At 49.8% G+C, this 16,036-nt stretch overlaps 3 protein-coding genes across 3 annotated transcripts; 1 reads left to right on the top strand and 2 right to left on the bottom strand.

Moving 5' to 3' along the window:
* Window positions 1-387: 387 nt before the first annotated feature.
* On the bottom strand, window positions 388-2,965 carry LOC120673100 (probable mannose-1-phosphate guanylyltransferase 3). Its single transcript, XM_039953790.1, has 5 exons — window positions 2,725-2,965; window positions 2,311-2,455; window positions 1,747-1,809; window positions 1,430-1,669; window positions 388-1,357 (listed from the first exon to the last, which is right to left on the bottom strand). The coding sequence occupies exons 2-5, from the start codon at window positions 2,419-2,421 to the stop codon at window positions 686-688; spliced, it is 1,086 nt and encodes a 361-aa protein (XP_039809724.1). The 5' UTR covers window positions 2,422-2,455; window positions 2,725-2,965; the 3' UTR covers window positions 388-685.
* Window positions 2,966-5,327: 2,362 nt separating this feature from the next.
* LOC120672015 lies at window positions 5,328-6,059 on the bottom strand. Its single transcript, XM_039952297.1, has one exon. The coding sequence runs from the start codon at window positions 5,949-5,951 to the stop codon at window positions 5,685-5,687; it is 267 nt and encodes an 88-aa protein (XP_039808231.1). The 5' UTR covers window positions 5,952-6,059; the 3' UTR covers window positions 5,328-5,684.
* A 4,138-nt stretch (window positions 6,060-10,197) lies between these two features.
* LOC120672364 (transcription initiation factor TFIID subunit 12b-like) lies at window positions 10,198-16,017 on the top strand. Its single transcript, XM_039952718.1, has 8 exons — window positions 10,198-10,858; window positions 11,602-11,811; window positions 13,562-14,080; window positions 14,259-14,333; window positions 14,477-14,555; window positions 14,649-14,713; window positions 14,984-15,192; window positions 15,670-16,017. The coding sequence occupies exons 1-7, from the start codon at window positions 10,316-10,318 to the stop codon at window positions 15,155-15,157; spliced, it is 1,665 nt and encodes a 554-aa protein (XP_039808652.1). The 5' UTR covers window positions 10,198-10,315; the 3' UTR covers window positions 15,158-15,192; window positions 15,670-16,017.
* Window positions 16,018-16,036: the final 19 nt, after the last annotated feature.

The raw sequence follows: 16,036 nt of genomic DNA, 5'->3' as shown, positions 1-16,036 counted from the left end.
TCATTTACTTGTATAAGGCCTTCTAAGAAATTAAGCAACATCTCGTGCATAATGCCATTGTTCCAGCATATTGTTGAAACTGAGAACGCATTTTTATATATAACATAGAGCGTAGCCCTCAGCTGCCGGATTAAAACAAGACCTACCTCTATGAGTCTATGCCCACCACTACCACTAGTCTGCTCATGCCAGGATTTTTTTATTTTAAGAAAAAGAAAACAAGAGCTGTGAGCCATAGACAAGTTAGCAGACCGACAGTACATTCATTGGTATAAATGATGTGCACAATATTCGGTTACATCACACATATAGGCTTCTGTGTACATTTCTACTGATTAGCATTTAGCAATTAGAACACAAAGAGACTTAATCTCACTCAAAGTCACCTTGGGCCACAATCTTTTTCCTCAACTTATTATTGCTATGTTATTGAACTTCTGCAGACCCAGACACCAAAGAGTCCAAAATCTTGTAACTCAAGAGAGCACAGTCACTTGTGATTTGTCACTCATGATTACACACTAAATTTTTTCAACATAGAACAAGGATACATTGTCGATAATTTAACAAGCAAACATGTATCATGCTGTTTGCACTAGGACAAAGACACCAAGAGAGATCGTTTGTAAAAGGGGGATTTGGGATCCTCCCTTGGTAAGAATGTATTGTAGTTAAACTGGATAGCTCACATGACGATCTCAGGTTTCAAGATGCTTGACTTGATCTCTTTGTGTGGGAGGACAACACCGCCATTGCTGTATACTTCATCGCATACATGAACATCCTCCCCCAGGATAGTCATATTCTCTATCCGTGCCCATTGTCCAACAGTTGAGTGCCACCCGATAATGCTGTTTGAGATGCAAGTGTGCTTTTTGATACGAACACCACGCATGACAGTGCAACGGGAAAGCCTCACACCATCCTCCACAATGCATCCAGGTCCAATAGCGACATCAGGACCAATCAGACAACCCTCTCCGATCTTGGCACTCTCATGCACCAACACATTGCCAACAACATGTGCTCCAGTAGCAAGCCTGGCAGCTGATTTCTTCCTAAGTGAATCTAGATAAAGCCGCAATCCAGTAATGTAGTCCCTCGGCTGACCAACATCCATCCAAAATCCTGGAAGAACCATCGCATAGAGCTTCTGGTCAGCTGCAATTTGAGGGAAGACCTCTTTCTCAATTGATGTTGGCCTCAGTTCGATGCGGTCAAGGACAGATGGGTTGAGCAAGTAAATCCCAGCATTGATCTTGTTGCCCACAAATATTTTTGGCTTCTCTACAAATCTATCCACCCTTCCAGTTGCCTCCTCCATAACCACAACACCATATTTTGATGGTTCATCCACCTATATTGAAAAGAAAAGTCAGCTCATGCATACAAAAAAAAATCCACAAGAAAGTGGCCAACAAGAATTTACCTTAGTGACCATAATTGTTGCCTCACCACCATGGCTCTTGTGAAATTCGATGAGTTCAGCAAATGGGTATTCACTTATGACATCGCTGTTGAGGACAAAGAATGGCTCGCCAGATCCATCTGCAAGCTTGTCCCTTGCTAGAGCAAGTGGGCCAGCAGTTCCTAAGGGCTCGGTCTCTTGAGAGCATGTAATTGTGATGCCAAGCTTATCCTCAAAGTCCTTCAAGAAGTTAATCATCACCTGGAAGATACAGATCGTACCAATTAGATCATAGAACTTAAATATGACATTGGAAAAGATGGATGGTCTGTTTCTACCTCTGGGCGGTAGTTGATGGCTAAAACCACCTCCGTGACCCCAACTTCTTTCAAAGCTTCAATCTGCATAAAATGAGCAGGTTTTAATTCTTCCAACCATGTTTCTTCTTCCCGCGCATAAAAAGAGCTCTTTGTTGATCCTTACATATGTACATTGACAGAAAGCAAAATTCCGCTTTTTTGAGAGGAATGTATGTGATACACCAATTATTTTCCCAAGTTGATGCATAAATTTTATGGGAAAAAAATGACAGAAGACTACCAAGGAAAGCAACAGTTGCATGGCTAAATTGTTTCTGAGCTAACTTCAGGGACAGGCACAATCAAAAGCTACTGATGATAGATGATTAAATGATGTGGACTTGGGTTCAAAAATACCAAAGCAACTAACTATAAACCATCATATTAAGCCCAGTATTAATTTCGAGGCAACTGATAACAGACTACCAAAAAACAATGGCGCAGTACAGGATATATATCATATCAGAACGTTCGTATGCCCCCAAGAAAAAAGCAGAAGAATATACTAGAATGCTCATACCCTATCAGCTTAGGAGTAATTACCTGATGCAGAATCATGGGCTTGTTTGCAAAATCAACAAGGGGCTTTGGGAAGCTGAGAGTCAAAGGGCGCAGGCGGGTTCCGAAACCCCCAACAAGAATGAGCGCCTTCATGGTGAACCACTTGGTTCCTTTCCTCCCTAAATCCCTGTTGGCCGCATCACAAATCAAATCAAGAAGAGGAAAAAACAGAAAATGCGCATAACCGATCTGCACTGAGCTTTAACTGAACCCTCCAGGTTATTTCGGCAGATACGCCCCCTAGGTACCAAACCGCGCCAACCGACATCAATCGATCTCGCGCGCCGAGGAAGCGGAGCCTAATCTATCTCGCAGCCAAACAAATTGGCGACTAACTGAAAGGAGAGATAATCCATCTGAGCAAGCTCGGGCTGCTTGCGAGCAGAAAAGAATTACCGCGGGGGACGGCAGGACGAGATTTGGGGGGGCGCTCGCGCGGCACTCTCTCTCCCTGCGTCGGCCGGTCGCCTCGCTTCGCCTTGCGTCCTCCCCCTCCCCTTCCTTCCGGCCTTCTCCCACCGAAGAGGGCACCAGACCAGACCGCCGCGAGCGAGAGGCTGCCGGCCTGCCGCTTCTGGGCGATTGGATTGGCTGGGCAGTGTCCTCAACGGTTGGGCTCAGAGGCCCAGCGCCAGCGTCTGGGTCCGATTTATAGGGCCCACGGCCTCCGGGCCCCGCCCTTTTGATCCACGTCAGCACGTGCGGCGCTGGCGCTATCCTCTCCGCTCGTCACACGTCGGACCGATGCTACCGCCGCCTGCAACGCTGTCGCTTACCCAAATCTTCCGTGGCTGGCATTCGCGAGTGGCTTTGCGCCGTCGACGACGAGACATCGCCGGCGTTCTGCCGAAGCAACGGCGTCGGGTTTTCCCCCCATCACAATTCACGAGCAGCGTGTCTCTTCTCCGGCCAGAGGCGCCACCGCGCACATTCCTTCCTCGACGGAAAGCAGGCAGGCGCTTTGCTTGCTTCTTCCGGTCCCGGTCGCCATGGCCACTTTCCCGGCACCAAGGCACCGGGCTGGCATCCTATCTGCTCTGCGCATGTGTAGGCTAGAGTGAAGCCGAGCTCAAGTGCTGAGCACGCGAGTCCACTGATGGTTTCGGCATATTCTGCTAGCAAAGCTGATTCCTCGACGCCATGGGCCACCTGTGCTGTACTGCTGTGCTGTGATGGGTCTGCCATTATCTTATCCGATGCGACTGGCAATAACGCCGTGCACGCACCTCCTAGCGCTTCGCGAAACCCGGCAGATCTCGGGCTTTTCTGAGGTCACTCAAACCTGCTGCGGTGTCGACGAATCCAAGGAACCGGTCGGGTTGCTTGCTGAGAGCAAGCGCTGTGAGCCTGTGACCGACGGGGGCTGAGAGTGGATCCGCAACGTGATGCGCGTGGCGGGAAATTGGTGGCGCTTGGGCGCTGATTTCCTCTGTGTTTCTGTTGATTCTGAAATAGTGCTGGTTATTTCTGTTTTTTGTTTCATTTGCACAGAATAAATACTCAATCTTGTGGGGCGCCATTGTCTGAACTCTGAACTAGCTGGATAGTGTATTTTCAGCTATCCTTCTTTTAGCTTTTGCTAGACCCTGCCTGATTGTGCTGGGAGCTGGACCACGAGTTAATATGCTGAAATATGGCATGTCTTGTTCCCCGGCTAATCGGCTATATGTCACATGTGATGAACTTTTTCGGGCTTCACAGGATGGACTTGGAAATCATAGTAAGGTGAATTATTTTTCTTTGTCAGATGCTGAACAAGAAAAATGTGAAGCTTCCTTTTCTTAGGACTATTGGTCTTGTTTTCCTTAGGCCCAATACTCGTAGACATAGTAAGGTGAATTAATTTTACTTTTGAAAAAAAGTCTATTTTACCTCCTCCAACTATCACGAAAATTTGGTTTTCCTCCTGCAACTATAAAATCGGACACTTCACCTCCCTCAACTTTTCAAACCGTGGCATTTTTCTCCCTCGAGTGGTTTTGAAGGCTGTTTCGCTACAGTAACCACGGTTTGCTACAGTAACACTAATTTTGTCTTTCCCTTTTCAAAAAATTTCAGTTGAATCTTTGAAAAATCATTGTAAATTATAGAAAAATCATAAAATGAAAAATTCAATTTTGTTGGACTCCACATGAGAAGATCTACACATTGAATATATAATATGATATATTTTAGTATAAAATTTTTGCTACGAAGGTTTTGTCTTTGTCTTAATTATTTATTTGGCTGAATCTATGAAAAGTCATTGTAAATCATAAAATAGAAAATTAATTTTGTTAGACTCCACGTGAAATTGAATTTACAAAATTGAATTTTGTTAGATTCAATTTCATGTGGAATCTAATTTTGTAAATCATTGTAAATTCAATTTCATGTGGAGTCTAACAAAATTAGATTTTTCTATGATTTATAATGATTTTTCATATATTCAGCCCAATAAATAAAAGAGACAAAGACAAAACCTTCGTAGCAAAAACTTTATACTAAAGCCTAAAGCATATCATATTATATGTTCAATGTGTAGATCTTCTCATGTGGAGTCCAACAAAATTGAATTTTTTATTTTATGATTTTTCTATGTCTACAAAGATTCAATTGAAATTTTTTTGAAAAAGAAAAAGACAAAACTATGGTTACTGTAGCAACCTCGGTTACTGTAGCAAAACGGCCTTCAAAATCACTCGAGGGATGTAAAATGCCACGGTTTGAAAAGTTGAGGGGGTGAAGTACCCGGTTTCGTAGTTGCGGGAGAAAAACTAAATTTTCATGATAGTTGGAGGAGGTAAAACAGATTTTTTACTTTACTTTTCAGATGTTCCGAATCAAGGAACCAACTATCTCAGGACTCATGGCCCATTGGGCTTAATTTCCTTAGGCCCAGTACTCGTGGAACATACTCAATTGGGCCAGCAAATATGCGTCGTGCCATCGTGTCGTGTGCGAGAGAGAGTAGACATGCATGACTCGAGACAGGAGGCAATGAGACAGATGACAGAATGTTCCCAAAAAACACAAAATGACATAATTAACCATCCTGTACAACATGCACCGTTATTCTTGTCCTGTTGCGCACATACAGGCTACTTGTTACCTGTTTATTTTTCACACTACAGAACACTTGATGCTTAACTTGCAAAACCTCCTTGAGACTTATTTTGCCTCATTAGCAAGCTCCAGCGTCAGAGGAAAAAAAAGGTATGAAAGCTAGTAAAAAGCATACAGAACCTGAAAACCAGTCTGTTCTTTTCCAGTTCATGCTATTGCTCGCTGTTTGCACATGATCGTACCATACTTGTTCATCTTGCAAGGAACCTTAGGTTCAGTGTCACCAATCCTGCCACTTTGACCTCCAAATTTCACGCTCGCCGCCGCAGCGTCGGGCATCGGATTGGAGACGCCCGCGCGGTGCAGGTGGTGACGACCTCGGCGTGCACGGACGTCGGACAGAGCTGCTGATCCCTGATCTCGTCGCGGTGGCGGCCGTCAGAATCACCCGGCAGGAGCACGTACGACGACACCGGCGAGGGCTCGTCAGAATCCGATAGCAAGCCGCCGAAGGAGGCCTGCCCTTCTTCCTTGTACTGCGCGATGACCTTGAAGATGAACGGGATGACACCCTCCATGGGTTGAAGTTTCAGAAGCAAGAGTGCTGGAGTGGTTTCAGAAATCTCAGAAACTACTTGAGCTAGTTGCCAGTGACTTGTAAAATCGGGGGAGCTGCTGGATGGGGATGATGAGTAGTAGTGCGGCCAAGGACGCTCGACGGGGGTATAAAAAGGGCGGGCAAAGTCGCCATGGAAAGGGACATGAACAACCAATCCAATTAGCCCAGCAAGAAAGACTTTGGAAAGTACTGTTCGGACGGAGACCGACCGGAACCCAAACAATGGATCCAATACCGCTCTGAATGCTAACGCTGCTGCTGTTCTCGGACTGACGACATGAACCTTGAGCTCTTGATGTGCATGTCTGATGGATCAACAGCTCGACGGTTTGACGGTTTCATTCGTCGCCGCGGAATGCGCAGCGCCATGGGTTACCGGGCAGTTCAATCCAGGTACGTTTCGAAGAGATTGGTCGCGTTGTCTCGCACGACGAGTCTTCAGATTGGACGATGATCATATCGGCGGTGCGCTTTTTTCAGAGCTCGGAAGGTTAAAGCGTACCTGCTCCGCTAGAAAAAAAAAAAGAAAAAAAAAAGAAGAAGACCATTTCAAGATCATTACTGCTTCGACGTCGATCGACAGTTACGTACATCCGGACGCAGTCAGTGGAAAGCTTCAACTGCCCGGGTGGCGTGATCCACTGGAAACTGAATACAGTGGATTAACGTTAACCCGAGACGTCCGGGATCCAAATATTTTCTTTTTCTGCTATGAACAGAGGAGAGGGTGCCGAGCTTGTCAGTTATCACCACAGTGTCGTAGTCGAAGCTATCATCTACAGGTATACATTAAAATTAATGTGTTTAGAAAAAATAAAATAATTAATAATTTGGGATGGAGGGACGAGGGAGTAGCTGCCCGGGGAGGCTATTTATCGCGCGCGCTGCTGGAGGTCGAGCTATCGCAGAAGGGAGGTGCAGCTCGCTGGTAGGTGGGCCCGTGCGCGCACTGTGCTTCTTCAACCTCGAGCCAGCGATGGTGGTTGGCGCCGGGGTCAGGGGAGGGGGGTGGCCGGGGTCCGAGGGGTGGTTAGTGGGCGGAGCGGCCGCCGGCGAGATCGCCGGCGGCCGGGGTGGTGGAGGGCGGCGGCGACCTTATGATTCCGATTTGCTTGGGGTGGGGCGGCTCCATGGCCGCCGGCCATAGAGGAGGGGGTCGGGGGCGGCGTCGGCCAGGCGGTGGCGGCGGTTCGGCCGGCAGAGGGCGAGGCGGCGCGGGAGCGACGCCGGCCGGGCGGGGCCGGACAACCGGTGGGCGGTGCCGGCGGCGGGGGCGAGGAGAAGGCGGCGGCGCGCGGCGCGCGGCGGCGAGCTCGATTAGCGTGGCGGCGGTGGAGGGCGGCGGCGGAGGCGGCGGAGGCGCCACCGGGGGCCGCGGGGGGCGCTGTTCATCTTTCCCGTGCGGCTCGCTTCTGCGATTGGACGGGTTCCAATCGCAGAACGCGATAAATAGACGCCCCCGTAGCTGCCAGCGGAGGATTGACGAGCGTGGCCAGGTGCTAGCCCTGGGCATTCGGTTCTAACCGAACCGATCGGTTTGGTTCTTCGGTTCCTATAAAGTTCAGTTCTTAGAAATCAGGGACCGATCGATTCTTTTAGAATATAGGAACCGAGGAAGTTCGGTTTCGGTTAGTTCGGTTTCGATTCCGGTTCCGGTTATACCCGAACTAACCGAGTTCTTCTCCAGGAGTGCTAGTGCTGCTGTCGCACCGTCCCGCAAGTCGCGCCGCTGCGCCGTCTCGGTGGCCGCCGTCGCCGCTCCATCCCGCAGTCGTGCGCCATAGATGCGCCGCCGCCGTCGTGGGCTGTGGCAGCGCGCCATCCACCCATGCCCCACGGTGCCGCCGCCATCGCCCCGTCCCGCGACCGTGCTGGCGCCACCCCGCCGGGAGGAAGGTAGAAGGTGGCCAAGCGTGGCGCTGGCGCCGCCGCGCCGGGAGGGAGGAAGACGGCGGCCAAGCCTGGTGCCGCTGCATCGGGAGGGAGGGAGATGGCGGTCGGGGGCGACGAGGGATGGACGGGGGTTGGGGCGGCGTGCCGGCGTGCTCTCCTGGTCGCGCCGGGCACTGGTGGTGCGGGGGCCGCAGGAGCTGGCGAGCTGCCAGGTAGGGGCGGCAGGATGGGAGATTGGGGAGGGGAGTGCCGCTCCGTGAGAGGGGGTAGGGGAGGCGTGGGAAGTCTGGAAGTGGGTGAGAACGTGGGCTAGGGTTGTTAAATGGGCCGCCAACTTGGGCCACTTGGGCTTTATGAAATTAAATTGCAATGGGCTCGGTTTTTCGGTTATCCGAGTCAAAGAACCGAACCGAAGATTTCGGTTCCTGGGAATTGGGAACCGAATAGAGAACCGAAATTCTCGGTTCCGGTTCTTTGGGTTCCGGTTCTCGGTTAGTTCGATTCGGTCCTCGGTTTTCGGTTAAATTTGCCCAGGGCTACCAGGTGCTGGACCGTTTCCAGGTGGGGCTGGGCGCGGCGGAGGAGGCGACTGCCCGCCGGAAGCAGAGATCCCGGGAGCGACCGCGGCCCGCGGGTATCTGTTGCGCAGGCAGGCGGACGAATTCCACTGCCGACGCGGAACGGGGTTGGAATTGGAAAAGAGGCAGCGGCCAGCGCGGGCTTGTCTTTACCTGGGCCAAGTCCTCTGGACGACGGAACGGACCCAGCGCCGAGGCCTTGGCTCCCCCGTGGCGCCGCCCGTCGCGCCCCACCCACACGCCCCAGCTGCGCTGGCCGCCAAGAGCGCGTCGACCTTGTGCGGTCGTCTTGGAGCCAGCAGCTTACGCTACGGGGCTAGCGCGTGACCGCCGGGCGACGGTGTCTGGCCGGGCGCCAGACGTGGATGGCGGTGAGTTGAATCTGATGCGACGTGCCGGGCGTGCTTCGCTCGTCGGCGGCGATGGAGAGGCAGAGATAGAGGAGGTCTCGGATTTGCCGAGGATGTTCTAATGCGATGGACCTGGACCGTGTGTCAGTGAGCAGAAGTGCAGGACCAATCGAGCAGATGAATTGTTGCTGCTCTCCAGCGTCCTATGATCACACTCTTGGCACGTTCGGCCGTCAGTGCGGAGGAGGGACAGGGGAGATGCTGGGAATTTTGTGATCTCGGCGTAACAATCAAGAGCTTCTTTTGGCGTAAGAAATCCACTTAGCGTGTCTAATTAGGATTTCATTCCGTGCTTTGTTCAGTAAGCACACCTGGCGTAATTTATATGGTCTCCGCCCTACCTCACATGATCACATCGCTTATATAATGCTAAGAGTACTTTTTTTGCGAGGTAATGCTAAGAGTTCGACGATGTAAAACTTCACGTGAAAAGATTAGTACATCTAAACCCTCATCGCTAGAGGGAGCAAGAGCTCAAGATATCAACTTCACCGTGGATTGCAGCTATATCAAGCTCTTCACCAATCAAGAACAACAAGCTCATAAATTGGTGAAGATTAAGTGTACATCTACACCATGCCTGCTACGTCTACACTAATAATAACTACTAAGTTGGTAGTTGGTACAATGATTTACCCACCTTAGCTTATTCCGCATCAATTCAATATGATCAATACTCTTAGATTATGTGATCTTGTGATCACCATGCTACTTGTGTTAATTAGCAATACTAAGCAGGGGGGGCTGGAGCCCCCTACCCCATGCAGTCCATTGGAGCCCCCCTACAATTTCTACCCATGAATGGAGAGGAAAAAAGAAAAGGAGAAGAAAGAAGAAGGAAAAGAGAGGAGGAAAGAAGAAGATGGGAAACTCAGCCCCCCTACTTGGATTCTAGATCCGCCACTGATACTAAGCGGAAAATTAACTGCACTTTGAACTAGGCTTACGATCGGGTGTGTGGGTTGGGGGTGATGCCAGTTTTTTCATCACCTGAACGCCTGAACCCACAAGCTTCGCACGAATGCTGTTTTTCCGATGCCAGGGTGACCGCAGCATCGTGCAGAGGCACGACCATCTTTTTCGACGAGGCGCATGGAGGCGCGCTGCTGTCATGCTTGTGCTTCAATGCTTGGAAGTTGGTAGCGCACGGTGTGGTGCATCAGCATGAACCGAAAAGTTTGTCCAACGGCAAAGCCGCAAGCCGGAATAGCTGCTGAACAGGGCCTGTTATCCGAGAAATGATCCCGTGGGGCCCGTCCGCCAGCGACCCGAACACCATCTAACCCTCCTTCTGACTCAACCGCCGAAAAGACTACGCGCACACGTCAAACTGTCCCACACGAACCCGTACCTGCCCCGCCAGGCCCCCGACCCGACCCGACGCAACCGCATCGTCTCGTCCCCGTCCGACCCCCGCCGCCGAAACCCTACAGCCCCCCGCCATGGCGGATCCGCCGCCCGTGGCCGCCTCCGCGTCGCCGGCGCAGCCCGACCAGCTCGCCGCCGGGGCCTCCGTCTCCACCCCGCAAAACCCCAACCCCCTCCTCTCCCCGCAAATCCCCCCGTCCCCGACCGTCTCCGACCTCTCCGCGCACATCTCCTCCCCGCAGCAGCTCGACCCGGCGGCAGCGGCCGCTGCCGCCTCGGGCGGAGGGGGATCCATGGACTACCCGCCGCGCCCGCCGCAGCTGCAGGCGCCCTCGCCCACGCAGGCGGGGGCCGGCGCCGGGGGGTTCGGCCAGATCCACCGCTCGGGGTCGACCTCCCGCATCTCCACAGCCAGCCAGCTCCCGCAGTACGCCGCCATGGCGGCTAGGATATACGGCGCTCAGATGAACTTCTCGGGTGGCGGCGGGCTGGTGGGCCAGCAGCAACAGCAGCAGCTGGCGGGGCGTTCGCCCATGCTTGGGCAGGGCCAGCTTGGGATGCTTCAAGGCCAGGGGAACGCGGCACATTTTGGGATTCAGTCGCAGATGATGGTGCAGGTGAATTCCTCAATTTGGAGGGTCGGGGCTCCACAAGTAAACTGAATTTTGCATCTCGTGCATAGAGTCAATATAACAGGAAGGATAAAATGTTAATGAAGACTTTTAAATGCGAATGACTCATGCTAGAAGCTGTCACAATTATTATGCACTTTACTTTGGTGTTAGGACTCCTTGTTTTTTATTCTGTTCAATCAGGTTGGTTTTGATGGGTAGAAACAGCTTCGTAAAATGCCTGTAGAAATAAAATCACGCAAGATTAGACATGGGTAGTCAAAGCTTATTAAGCGTGGTCGAACAGGTTTCCTTTAGCCATCTCTGCTCTTTTAAAAGAAAATAAGTAGTGAATTCAGAATATTTAATTCTTTTGAAGTTATCTACTGCATCTGTGAGATCATGATGCGGGCAAAGGAAAGGGCCAAAGTTTCTAAACTCTTCATTCTGAAGGTAGACTGGAAAGAAATAAATTATCTGAAATCTCTTACCAATAATACATTAATACTTATTAGTAGATAGTTCTATTTGTGGCTGTAAATACTTCATTTTATTGATAAAAATTACACAATGGATTGATGGCCTGTTGAAAGGAATGACGCTGTTCTGAGTTTGCCTTTTGGAATTTTGATTGGGAGAGAAAAGTGTTTCATTTTATGGTAGCTACAACCAGCAGGTTTTAATAAGAGTTATTTTCTTTATTTTTTAGAGGCTACTAATAGAGTAATTGACTTTTTTCCCCCCTATAGGCAAGGCAAAAGGGTATGGTACAAGGTACTCAATTGAATAATGCTAATACAGCTCAAGCTCTGCAAGGGATGCAGCCCATGGGAGTCATGGGTACTATGGGGATGAACCAGATGAGACCGAATGGAACTATCCCCTATGGTGCTCAACAACGGTTTGCCCATGCACAAATGAGACCTCAGGCATCCCAACAAGCTGCACTATCTCCGCAGGTACACTAACACTTTATAAGGACTATACAAGAAAAAGTAGTCTCCCAGCAATTTTTATACATTGTCTTCTGGCCGCTCTAATGTTAAGGAACGCTGCAGTGTGTCAAGATTCTTTTCTTGAAGAACATATATTTATATGCAAATGCTGAAACAAGTAATAAACAGTCTGTTGACAACATTGTTTGATCTTTCTTTAATCCACCGTGTAAAACTGGTTGAGAGTTGCAACTTGTGTACCCTTTATCCCTATTTCCCATTAATTGGTAACAAACCAGACTTGCACATGGTACATGCTTTTTTGTTTTGTTTTGCGAACGTGCCTGAGCACGTATTTCATTAAGAAGAAAGCAATACGACCAGTACAAACCTTAATAGGCAGAGGCTATTAAGGCGAAAACAAATACAACAAGGAAAAACGGGGAAGACATAGGCAATCCTGCGAACCTAGAAACAACCGCAACTGGAACCTGCAACAGGATATTACAACGCCAAGGGTGCAAGGATCGACAACACGACAAGGGTGGCAAAGCATCCACCCGATCCATCAAAGCGGCAAAGCATCCGCCAGAAACGAGCACCAAGACGACGGCGGTGGCCAAGCATCCACCAGAACAGGGCGGCAAAGCATCCGCCAGAACACGACCAATGCAACCTAGACGAAGTTGACGATGCTAGCCAAGGCAGGCGCAGAAGCAGAGACTCCAGAGAGAGCCAGCGACCACCACCAGTAGACGACCACCGCAAGCCGAGCTTCCAAAACGACGCCTCCAGGGAGGGAGCGACGCCAAAGACGCCGTCGTCGTCCGACCAAAAAGGTCAAGGCTTCCGCCCGGAAAGCTTAACGGAGGAGAGGGAAGAGGTGGGAAGGATGACGCCTTCAAGAAGGTGAACGGCGCCCGCAGGCGTCGTCATCATTGGTCCGCGAGGAGACCTAAGGCTTTCGCCTCCACCTCAAACCTACTCCAGAGCCGAGGGTCGAACAACGTCGCCACAACACAGGAGAGCCCACCCGCGGCCACCAGGAGCAGCACACAGGAAGGCACATGCGGGGCGACTGCCGGACTAGGGGCGGGCCAGCCCGCCAGCGCCGCCGGAGGGCCGGAGACCCGCGTCGCCGCCGCCGCCGCCAGTGGCAGCAGCCAACGCGCGGCGCTAGTGCATGCCCAGCAGGGGCCGCGACGAGCCGAGCCACCACGCCGGCGTGCGCACCACCGCCGCGCACGCCCCACCAGGGGGCGGGCCTTGGCAAGGGAGCGCCGGCCGACAAGGAGCCCCAGCGAGTGGAGGGCCGGCCCTGGCCAAAACCACCGCGGGAGGCCAGATCCGGCCAAGGGAAGCCCCGATCCGGCAAGGGAGTCGCCGGATCTGGACCTGCGCGGCCGGCGGTGGTGGCAAAGGGTCAAGATTCACGAGATTGGAGAAAAGGGAAGGGAGGAGGTGGGGAGGGGGCAAACCAAGCCGACTTCGGCTTAGCTGCCGGCCGCCGCCGCCGCCCGGCCGGTCGCCGGCGGCAGTGGCGGCCCCCTGCGGCAGCCAACGGGAGGTGCTGGGTGGGGGCGCGGCGTCGCCCCCTGAGTCGCCAGGGAGACGACGCAGGGGGGGGGGGGGCTCAGCCGTACATGGTACATGCTGAAGTTGTTACATATTACCTGCTCTTGCATTAGAAAAACATTTCTCATGTATGATGTTTATGTAGTAGCTGTTATTTTCGAAGGCATAAACATTATTTTTATGTGCTGTGGGTTTACAGAAAGTAGTCGGTCAAGGCTTGTCGAGAACAGCGTCAATTACAGCATTAAATTCACAACTACCTGGATCATCGCAAAATGGACAGATGGTAGCAATGTCTATGCCACAGCAACAGCAACAGCAGCAGCAGCAGCAGTGGTTGAAGCAAATGCAGTCATCCATGGGCTCACCAGTTTCTCCACAATTTCAGCACCAACAGAGACTCATGTTAATGCAGCAACTTCAGCAGAAAACGGGATTGACTCAACAGCAACTTGCACAAGTTCAACAACAGCATCCGCATCTCAGTGCCCAACAACTGATTCAGCAGCAACATTTTCTCCAGCAGTTTCAGCACCAGCAACCACTCCAATCTCCAAGGGTTTCAGCATCTGGTTCGCAGAAGTCTGCGAACCTTACAGGATCACAGCCGGGTACACCTTTGTCCGGTGGAACTATGACTGGTGGAAGTGCAAGTCAGGGAGCTGAAGGAACTAGCCAACTTCTTGGGAAAAGGAAGATACAAGATCTGGTTGCACAGGTGATGGCCTGGATCTTTTCTTACCTATCCTCTTAAAAACTTCTTCATGATGTTGTAATTCATGTTACTTTGATTTCAACAATGTTAATACACACACTATTGTTCTAGAAAAGGTTCTTATTTTAGTTGAATATAATACTTTGGTCTGTTCTTAAACCATAATGTCTTATTATTACAGGTAGATCCCCTAGGCAAGGTTGACCCTGAGGTGGAAGATTTACTTTTAGAAATTGCTGATGACTTCATTGACTCGGTAATTGTTTCTGCCTCGCTATCTGTTTAGAGAGTATGATTTCCTGTCAAGTTCAGAATCAGAGTACCTTCATCTTCTAAATTTGATCATATGTTATCTGCTGGAGATATCTTGTAATTCAGCTGACATGGGTTTGCCCTTAGGTGACTGCATTTGCGTGCAGCTTGGCAAAGCACAGGAAATCATCCGTTGTGGAAGCAAAGGATGTGTTGCTGCACTTGGGTCAGTTGCTTCACCTTGCTCTCATGCACACATGTTCATGGAAATGTGCTACAACATCTCATTTTGCTTGTTAATTTTCAATATATCTTGCAGAACAAAATTGGCATTTGTCTGTTCCTGGATTCTCAAGGGAGGATAAGAATCCTCAAAGAAACTCTGTAAGATCACATTACTTTGTTAATATTAACCTGTCTTTGATTGGAGCTGTAATCCTTTTTTCTATTGTTCCTTTACCTTAAAGTATTTCTGCTTTGTTGCTATACAGTGAACCCCTGGACCCAATTCACAGTAATATCCTGACTACCATAGTGAATTTGCTGAGTGTATTTTGTAGGATTTTCAAGTTATTTTTACATTTACATTGGAACTTGTATCCTGGAACACTTGTGCTCGACCAAAAGGTTGATTGAATGATAATGTTGCAACAGGTAAAGCCTTCGGTAGATCCGCAACAACCAGAAAGTGATGCTACCGGTATTAGAGGCACAGGCAATAAACTTTTGGCTAATAACTCGGTTGTCAACCATCAAATAAGACCTCCCATTGCAGAGCCTTCAGCGATGCCAACAGCGGGGCCCCTGTCCAAAGCCCCCCGCTTCTAAGTGTTATGCTGCTCTCCTTTGAAGGAAAATTTCCTGTAAGTCCATCAATACTTTTCAATGGTAATCCTTGGTCGTGCAATGATTTTTTGACTGCTCAAGATGGAATGTTCTATAAGTTCAATGCTCCCACAAAGGATGACGTTTACTAGTGGTTGCTATCTCAGCAGCTGTTTAGTTTCTAATCACATTTTTCTGCTATATATTTGTCCCTATCTGTAGCTGTTAACACCCAAATTTGGTAATTTTATGGCCAATGGAAACAAGTTTTTTTGTGGTCTCAGAGTAATGCAGTTTGTGCAAACTATCTAGTGTACAATGTGCTTTACCATGTTGGATTGTGAAGAGGGCAGTAGGGGTATGATCTGGTACCACTCCTGGGCCACTAGTAATTCCAGGACTAAACAAACTGAATCGATAATGCTCTATTTTGACAATCTGTCTATTGGATATCTGTTGAGTGTGGCACATTATGTGCTCAACTTCTGATTGTTCTCACAACTAGCCTTTTGAAGTTTTCAGGACAATCAAAATGGAAACAGCCAGTAGGCTCTAACACAAGGATTGCTTGCAAGTGGAAGCACAATAAATCCATGAGCATGTGGCAAACCGCAGATGCTTGTGTACTTACAGGAAAGCAGTTGCTGACTGACCGATCGTCTCCGACAGACCCTCCACCTGGCTCGTCTGTTAACTTTTTTCTTTCTTTTTTTTCATTTTGTGCAGTAAATGCCCCGTCCGTTGTATATAAATGTTTTTTTTTTGCAACGGGGCATCATCGTCTCCAGTTTTGATGTTGCTATGTAGGTGAATATGTACTTAAGTGAGCGCAACATATAATTAATGAAGTGTGCTCGATGCCATTTTAAGTTACTGGGCGTT

This window comes from Panicum virgatum, chromosome 5N, assembly GCF_016808335.1.
Source record: "Panicum virgatum strain AP13 chromosome 5N, P.virgatum_v5, whole genome shotgun sequence".
Taxonomy (NCBI): domain Eukaryota; kingdom Viridiplantae; phylum Streptophyta; class Magnoliopsida; order Poales; family Poaceae; genus Panicum; species Panicum virgatum.
The sequence above is the reverse complement of the archived record's forward strand: the minus strand, read 5'-3'. Positions and strand labels throughout refer to the sequence as shown.